General features: G+C 28.2%; 1 protein-coding gene across 1 annotated transcript in view; it reads right to left on the minus strand.

Annotated features, from left to right (window-relative positions):
- The window catches only part of LOC135226182 (lachesin-like), a 214,061-nt gene extending 211,371 nt beyond the window's left edge, over positions 1-2,690 (minus strand). The window contains exon 1 of the mRNA XM_064265625.1: positions 1,919-2,690. Within this exon, the coding sequence (XP_064121695.1) occupies positions 1,919-1,976 (58 nt within the window). The 5' untranslated portion in view covers positions 1,977-2,690. The remainder of the gene's footprint in view (positions 1-1,918) is intronic.
- Between the last annotated feature and the right edge of the window lie 7,310 nt (positions 2,691-10,000).

Raw genomic sequence — 10,000 nt, forward strand, 5'->3', positions numbered from 1 at the left:
AAAATACGTATTGGTGAACAAATATGACGTTTATAACAATTAAACGAAATAGAATTTAACTTTGACATATTAGAAAAAAAATCATCTTACCAATACAGGTACTGTAATGAAAAAACACGTTATTAAGCAAAATATCGTTTTAAGATATAAACCGGAATCTTATAAGAATCTCACAGGCGACCTGGGCAACATGGGAACGTCATAAAACATCGGTCCTGAAATAAATAAAATGGGACATATTTTATCTTTCACATTTCAGCAGCAGAAATATGAGTTTTCAGCTATAACTATATACTCTGGTGAATATGCAGCTTGTATATGCAATAAAACCTTTTTTTCTTTCAAATAACTTTGTTTCTAGTATACTGTAGAGGAATTCAATATAAAACCAATATCTCGAATATCCTCATTTATCAGCTTGACGCTCCTTGCAAGCCACACGGTAGTGTCGTGGACTGTATGTCGTGGACATGTAAGTCATGTTTCACTAATTACAAAACCAAAATGAGGCTATTACCCCCTCAGAACATTGTATTTATGTAATTTACAAGTGGTATAATGGGTTTTTCTGTGAAAATACTTTTTCACTATATACAATCAATTTAGGAAACGCTGTGCCATTTGGATACATGAGTACTCACCAAAAGTGGATGAAGAGGAGCAGCACAGTACACACTTTACATTATCAACAGCATGTGCTGAACTTCCCTCCAAACAACCAACTGAATCCAATGAGTACGAATTGTAGGAAATATTTGGTAGGAAAGACAAAAGTTACTGGGGAACTGTGTCATTTGGCTGAGATTAAAACTGTTTACGATATTCCCTTGAAACTTGAATACCTAAAGACTTTTGTAGATGTGGCAGGGAAAAGAACTAGAAAAACGTTTTATTAAACTAATGACAAACTCGAATTTAGTAAGCATAACGTTGTAAGATTACCGCATGATGAAAGGTTTTTAGAAATTCTTAGAATTTTAAAGTTTTTTTTAACATAAATGTTTTCTGTAATATTAATGTTAAGAGTTTAGTAATAAAATATTCTCTTTAAGATGTTCCCGGCTGCATATATGAAATTCCTTGTTAAATGTGTGATAAAATATATTGCCGACAAACCGGATAATGTCTATCATAACGAATCAAATAGCACCAGTATTCTGTGAGAAATCGAAAAATATCGAATGCATTATTCGTACATATGAGAGATTTAGGTCATCCTATTAACTGGAGTCAAGCAAGAGCTTTAATCCCATGTAGTGTCACAGTAAAAGGAATATCATTGAATCTTGTTTCATCAAGTCAAATAACGGATATGTTCTAAATTTAAGCCTTGGTTTATTTAAACTCAATGTTTTCATAATGAATAAAGTTGTATATAAATATAAGCAATAAAATTAATATATTTAGTTTTATACATGTTTTTGTACTTGTACGGATACGGTTTAGTTTTTCTTGTGGCTAAATCTGTTTAAGTTTGAGACCGTGTGATATCGGATATTCCTGGATTTTTACCCTTTTGACAATTAACCATCTGGTATACTTGATCCTTTTGTTCACCCGGTAACTTTCTTTCCAACTATATTTCATTCGTTCCTTGACAATGTCTTAGTAAAGACGAAAGCGCCTATCATTTTCCTGTGATATTCTCATATGTAATGAAGTCACGTGTATCTACTGTAAGTTTTAAGCATTTATATATATATATATATATATATATATATATATATATATATATATATATATATATATATATATATATATATATATATATTACGTGTATTTTCCTCTCACATATTTGCATTTGTGTTACATCGTCCCCTAAATTTATAAGCTTTCCAGCTTGATCTGTAATGTATTAACTTAATATTATAAAAGTTTCTGATATAGCTTCCAGTCTAAATCTCTTTTCAATACTTACGCTCTAGTAGGATGATCGCAGCAAAGAGGAAACAGAAGTATTTGATGGTAATAAGCATTCTGTGCGAGCATCAATGAAAATTTAATGAGGGAGATTCGTGAACACAGCACGAGAGTTTCAGGAGATCTACGACTAGGTATAAATAATGGAGATATTGTAACACTTCTGATTTTGCAGCATGAATTCAGAGGGATTTCTGTCTGTCGCCGTCAGTTCATTTCACTTTCCACAATCTAAATGTAGGCATTTCTTCCTCCCTAAGATATATGTTTAGCTCATTCAATCGTTTCTAATCATATTCTGGTTTATTTCTGATTTCATTAATTGAAATGAGTTGGAAAACAATCTGTTTTGATTTGATATCGTAATGAACTTCAATTTCGTATTATATCTTGAAAAAGTTTCGACGTAATATAGAAACTAGTTTTTTAACCTCACCTCCATCACGTTAACCAATCTACTTAATGCTCCTTTGAAAAAAAAAAATTGAATACTTAAAACGCCTTTCAGTCTTATGAATGTCATAGAATTTCGTGCGAAAATACCTTAAATTCATCATACAGAAACGCATATCAGAACTCAAGGTAGAGTTATTTTAAATCTTTGAACAATGTTTCATGATAGTTTGAAGAATAACTACAGGTGAGGGGATAACGGAATAAGAATGCAACCATAACATAAAAGTTAATAGAGGGAACTTTGTATGAAATTATCGTTTAGCACGAGAAGATACCGCTCCTATGAACGGAACAGAGAAACGGCACACCGTACACGTTCCACTTCTAAATAGATACTGTCATCTCGGTACCGACTCCAGCTCGACTGACTAACTGAGCGACTGGTCGCGCATGAGCTTAAGGTTGGCCGGGAGGATTTGTATTCTCTAAGGATATTCCGTGGTACAGAGTTATTATAAAAAAAATAATACCACGTCAGTTACAGCGATGGAAAAAAATATTCTGTAAACAGAGTGATTTAGAATGAAACATTCAGAATTAAAGCTGGTTGCCAGGGAAATGGGACTTGCACATTGAAATATTATTAGCCATTGATGACATAATTATTTGTTGGCTTCTTTTGTTATTGAATTCGACTGCACGTCGTCGGAGTAATACATGCAACTTCCATGCAATGTAATGAATGGTTTATTACGTATTCCGAAATGAACTTATTACACCTCAAGATAAAAATACTGTAGCAATACGAGCGGAAAAGCAGCAGTTTCACGTCTCGGTGACAGAAGGCACATAGTTTACGACGACTCTGTTCAATGTTTACCGTATCTTTTAGGTCGTCGGTGATAATGTGACCCAAATACGGAAATTCGTGCACAAATTCCAGCCGATGATTTCCTAGAAAAATTTGGGTTTCTGCAATATGTTTAAGCGATCTCGGGAGCAGCGACATGTACTGGGTCTTGGTTTCGTTGTATAGGATATCAAATTCCTCTGCATATTGGCGGCAAGTGTCGATAAGTCGTTGGAGACCTTGCACTGATGGGGAAATCAGAACCATATCGTCGACGTTACAGAGGTTGATTATAGTTGTTTCATTGACAAAGAGTTTAAAACAATATTTCAATTTTAGTACAAAATCTTAAAGTTTTTTTATTTTCATCTTTTTGATACATTTTTGTTTGGGAGCTTTACCCTCTCTTTGGTGACTAATTTTTATTTCAAAAATCAATTAGAAAATCGCCTAATTTTTTAGTAGATTGATTAATGTAACATGAAAAGTAATAAAAAATATTTAAATTTTACCACTTACTTTGGTGGCTGTTTTCTGTTTCAATTAATCATTATAAAAATTCTCGAAACAATTTTTCAAAAAATTAAACTGAGAAAAGCTCTAAAAATATGTAATTTTAAATGCAATATCTTTAGGCCTATTGGCTCCCTTTTTGGGAGTTTTGCCCTCTTATTTGGTGACATAGTGAAAAATATTGTATTTAAATTGAAAGATAAAAAAATCGTTTTCTTCGCCCACCCCCCTTTTTCAGGCTATTCTTTTATTTATTTTTGATGCAAAAATACGCCCAAATAAAGGAGGTAAAAACTCTCAAAAATATTATGCAAAAATTTATATATTTCTTAAATGATTTTGTTACATTTATTGCCCGAATTTCAGGTGTTTTTTTTAAATAATTTTCGAAATAAAAATCAGTCATCAAGAATCAGGCAAAATATTAATAATATTAGAATCAAATTAAACCTTTTATAAACTGCTTTTAATTTGAAGTTCATTGTCCTAATTTTAGCCAATTTACTAAATGATTTTAGAAGCAAAAATCATCCATCACAAAGAGGAATGAATTTCAAATAGAAAATGTTAATATAATTATTTAATTTCTGGATTGTACACTCATTTTTAGGACAGATTTTTTTTCGAATATAATTATAAAAATCGCTTAAAAATCGGACAAGAAATATAGCATAAAAAGTTTTGATAAATATTCCAGTTTTTGCACATTATTTTTTGGTTTTTGTCTTTTTGTTTCAAAAATCATCATAAAAATGCTAAAAACAAAATTAAACTGAAAAAAGCTTAAAACATATATAAATTTAATTGACATATTTAACTTGTTTTAGTCCTCCTTTAGATGTGTGATTTTTGTCTCAAAAATCTTTTAAGAAACCACATACATTTAAAAAAAAGTTTCAATTTTGGTACACAATTTTTGAGTTTGTTTTCATCTTTTGATGCAAATTTTTTGTGTCAAGAATCATTATAAAAATCACCTAAAAAGGAGGAAAAAAACACAACATTTATGATAACTTTGAATTCGATTTAATTCTGACTTCTGTTTCCATAATCATTTCGAAAATTACCTAAATCAGGACAATGAATATAATATAAAAGAACGGTATAAAAAAAATAATTATGAACTAAAATTTTTGGGAGTTTTTTTACCCCATTTTGATAACTAATTATGAATATCGCATAAAAAAGGACAAAAAATGAAACTAAAAACCTTATTTGAATTTATATACAATATATATATATATATTTTTTTTTTGGCATCTTTTTGATAAATGATTTTAGCTTTTGTCTAAATTTTAATGTTATATTCATTTTCATATTTTTATTAAATCAGTTATCGAAATAGGGGCGAAAATTCTTAAAATACTGTATTTATTCTGTTTTCCCCATTTTTTAGCGAATTTTTATATTTTTGAAACAAAAAATAGCCAAAATAAAAAAGGAAATATACTCAATAATATTTTGCACAAATTTATAGGCGATTTTTAAAATAATTTTTGAAATAAAAATCAGTCATCAACAAGAGGGAAAGGCTATCAAAGTTAGTGAATTCAAATTAATTTTTTAACTGATTTGAATTTTAAATACATTGTTTATTTTAGTCAATTTTCTGAATGATTTTAGAAACAAAAATCATCCATCAAAAATAGGAAGAAACTCAAACATATTGTACAAAAATTTAAATACTTTTGAAAATTATTTTTGAAATATAAATCTGTCATCAAAAACATAAGAAAATTTTAACCGATTTTTGAGTGATTTTTGAAACAAAAATCAGCCATCAAAAGGATACGAAAATTTCAAAAAAATTACGCACTAAAATTGAAATATTTTTAAATGATTTTTAAAAAATCTTTTGTTGTTTCTCTATTTCATTTTATTTTTTAGGTATTTTTATGATGAGTTTTTGAACAAGAAAACTGCCAACAACCATTAAATAAGAAGACTCTCAAATGTTTTGTGCAATAATTGATATATTGCCCTAGTTTTAGGCGATTTTCCAAATGATTTTTGAAATATAAGTCAGTCATGAAAAAGAAGGAAAAAGTCCTAAAAATATCATATTGGAAATTATATATTATTTAGCTGGTTTTTTCTTTGTTATATTCATTATCCAATACTTATGGAATTATTAAAGTTATATTTGAAACAGAAAATAGGCCTCAAAACAAGAGCAAATCTAACAAGAATATTGTATCTTAATTGAAATATTTTTTTTGCTTTTTTCTTTTTGATTTTTGTCTTTTTCTGTCGATTTTTCTAATAATTTTTTCAACAAACACCAGCTGATAAAAAATGTAAAAAAAAAAAGTCATAAATATTGTAAAAAAATTTAAATATTTGTTTAAATTTTTTTTTTACATTCTTTTTAGTCGATAGTTTAAATAACTTTTGGAGAAAAAATCAGTTATAAAATGGAAGGCGAACCTCCCAAAATTACTGTATTCAAATTCAATTATTTATTAAATTTATTTTTGTTTTAGATTCAGTGTCCTATTTTTAGGCAATTTTTGAAATGTTCTGTTAAACAAAAACTAGTCTCAATAAGGGAGCCAATAAGCGCTAAAATATTGTATTTAAAATGATATATTTTTAAAACTTATTTCTTTTTCATTTTTCGAACTATTTTTTAGAAATTTTTATTTTTAAATGAGTTATTTGAAACAAAGTAATGATAAAATTTAAAAAATTTTCAGGTATTTTCATATTATAATAAAACAAAAATAAATTAAAAATAATAAAAAATTATGAAAATAAATATATAAAAATAAATACATACCTTAAATAAATAAATAATAAATATTTAAATAAATAAATAGAAGTAAATAAATGAAAAATTAAAAAATAAATAAAATAAATGAACAAAATAAATATATCAAAATAAATAAATTAAAATAAATTAATAAATAGAAATAAATGAATAAAATAAATTTAAAATAAATATAATAAATAAATAAATAAATAAATAAAGTAATTTAAAATAAATAAATTAAAAATATAAATAAATAAATAAATGAATAATTAAAAAAGAAATCAATAAAAAATAATTCAATAAAATAAATAAATAACTAAATAAATAAATAAATAATAAATAAATAAATATAAATAGAAATAAATAAAAAATAAAAAAATCAGAAAATAATAAACATAATAATAAATTAAAATAAATAAATTAATATATAAATAAAATAAATGAATAATTAAAAAGAATCAATAAAAATAAATCAATACAATAAATCAATAAAGGAAAAAATAATAAATAATAGATGAATTAAATAAACAAAAATAAATAAATAAATAAATAAAAAATAAAGAAATAAAATAAAATAAAAAAATGAAAACATTAAAAATACAAAAATAAAAAAATAAATATAAATAAATAAAATAAATAAAAAAAAATAAAAATAATTAAATATATAAAAACTAAAAAAATAAAAAATAAATAAAATGTAAATAATTGAATAAAAAAAAAAATAAAATTAGTAAATAAAAATAATAAATAATAAATAAATTAAAAAAAAAAATAAAATAAATAAAAACTAAATAAAAATAAATACAAAAACAAATAAAAAATAGATAATAAATTAAAAACTAAAAATAAATAGATAAATAAATAAATAAAAAATAAATAAATAAATGAAAATTTTAAAAAATTAATAAAGAAAAATAATTAAATAAATAAAAATAAATGTATAAAAAAATAAAAAAAATGGATAAGTATAGATAAATATATAATAATTAGAGTAAAAAATATTTAAAAATAAACATTTGAATAAAACTAAGAAAGGAATAAATAAATAAAAGTAAATAAATAAATAAATATATATAAATAAATAATAGATAAATAAATAAATAGAAAAATAAATAGAAATAAGTCAATAAAAAATAGATTAAATAGAAAAATTTTAAAAATAAAATAAATAAATAAATAAATAAACAAATTAAAATTAATAAATAAAAAAAATTAAAAGATTAAATAAATAAAAATAAATAGATAATAAACTAATCAAATAAATAAATAAAAATAAAAATAAAAACACAAATAAATAGATAAATAGATAAATAAAACAATAATAAAAATGAAAAAAAATAAAAATATATAAATAATAAAATAATAATGAATAAGTAAATAGATAAATAAATCTTCTTCACAGCTGATTCCCATTTTTATATGGGGTCGCCGTTTCGGATGAGCCGTTTCCATCTATTTCTATACTACGCTTCTGCCCCATCAATTCCCTTCTCATGTAAGTCTCCTCTCACACAGTCCTTCCATCTCTTTTTTGGTCTCCCTCTTCTTCTTCCTTGAACCTCCATCCCCATAGTATGTCTCCCAGCGTGGTCCTCATCTCTCCTCAACAGGTGTCCATACCATCTCAGCCTCCCCTCCTGCACTTTCTTTGATACTTCCACCACCTTAGTCGACCCCCTTATGTAGTCATTTCTGATCCTATCCTCTCTTGTCACCCCAGACATCCACCTAAGCATTCTAATTTCTGCCACATCCATCTTCTTCTGCTCTGTTTTTCTCATGCTTGCTGTTTCCGTACCATACAGCATTGCTGTTCTTACCACCGTCTTGTGAAATTTTCCTTTTAACCTAAGCGGTACTCTTTTGTCACAAAGAACTCCAGAGGCCGCTCTCCAGTTGTTCCAGCCTGCCTGTACCCGATGTTTTACTTCTTCTTCCATACTTCCTCCAGCATTAAAAAAAGATCCCAAATACTTAAACTTATCAACTCTCTTTATTTGCTCTCCACCAAGCTGAATACTATCTCTATCATCCCCCTCAGTGGTGGTACACATATATTCTGTCTTAGATCTACTTATTCTCATTCCTCTGTCCTCTAGTACTTGTCTCCATCTTTCCAATTTAATTTCCAGATCTTCCCTGCTCTCTGCGCACAGAACAATATCATCTGTATACAATATGTTCCATGGTACTGCCTCCTTTACTTCCTCTATTATAACATCCATCACTATGTTAAAGATAAATGGGCTCAGAGCCGACCCCTGGTGTAATCCTACTCTCACCTCAAAACCCTGTCTCCCCAACACTGCTCCTCACTCTGGTAAATACATTCCGGTACATCTCTTGTATCAATCGCATGTACTTCTCTGGCACCATCTTGTCCCTCAGACTCCTCCATACCTCTTGTCTCGGGACTCTGTCATAAGCCTTTTCAAGGTCAATGAATACCATATGTAGGTCCCTTTGCCTTTCCCCGAATTTCTACATTAGTTGCCTCAGACAAAATATACCATCTGTTGTTCCCCTTCCCTTCATAAATTCCATCTGCTCTTTACCTATTTGTACTTCTTCTCTCAGTCTAGCATCTATCATCCTTTCCAGTATCTTCAGAGTGTGGGACATCAATTTAATGCCCCTATAATTACCACACTCTTGGACATCGCCTTTCCCTTTAAAAATTGGGATCAATATACTCCCACGCCACTCATTTGGTATCTTTTCCTGTTCAAGGATCTTTATCATAAGATCGTACAGTATATCCACTCCTTCATCTCCTAATACTTTCCATGCCTCCACAGGGATCATGTCTGGACCGGTTGCCTTCCCATTCTTCATCTTCTTCAGTGCATTTAGTACCTCTTTCCTAGAAAACCTCATTACCATGCCAATGTTCACTTGCCCATCCTCTCTTATTAGTCTATTATTTTCTTCATTTAACAAATGTTCGAAATATTCTTTCCATCTCTTCAAAATGTCTTCCTCCTTTCTAAGTACTACACCATCTATATCTTTTATTTGTTTGATATGTGTAATATCTTTGGTGCTCTTATTTCTAGCCTTTGATAGCTTGGTCATTATCTTTAATCCTTCCTTTGTCCCCAGCTTATTATGCACATCATCATACGACTTTGCTTTAGCTTGGGCTACCACCTTTTTCACTGCCTTGTTTTTCTCTCTGAACCTATCTCTGTCTTCCACTGACTGTGACTCTTCCCATCTTTTCTTTGCCTCCTTCTTATCATTTACAACTTTCTCAATGTCTTCATCCCACCAACAGCTCTCCTTTTCTTCCCATATGATACCAGATGTCTCTCCTAGCAGCTCCTTTCCATGCCTTCTTATTACTGCTGCATTTCGTGCCCACCATTCTTGAACATCTTCAATCCCTATATCCATATCCTCCAAAACCCTCCTCTTAAACTCTCTCCTCTTATCCCCTTCCTTCTCTAATTTGTACCATTTAATTTTCCTTATCCCTTTAGCTTTGGTTTTTCTTTCCCTTTTTAACTTCAAATCCATACATAGCAATCTGTGTTGGGCGGCTACATGGTCGCCTGGAATAACTTTGC

The sequence above is a fragment of the Macrobrachium nipponense genome, chromosome 14 (genome assembly GCF_015104395.2).
Source record: "Macrobrachium nipponense isolate FS-2020 chromosome 14, ASM1510439v2, whole genome shotgun sequence".
In the NCBI taxonomy this organism is placed as follows: domain Eukaryota; kingdom Metazoa; phylum Arthropoda; class Malacostraca; order Decapoda; family Palaemonidae; genus Macrobrachium; species Macrobrachium nipponense.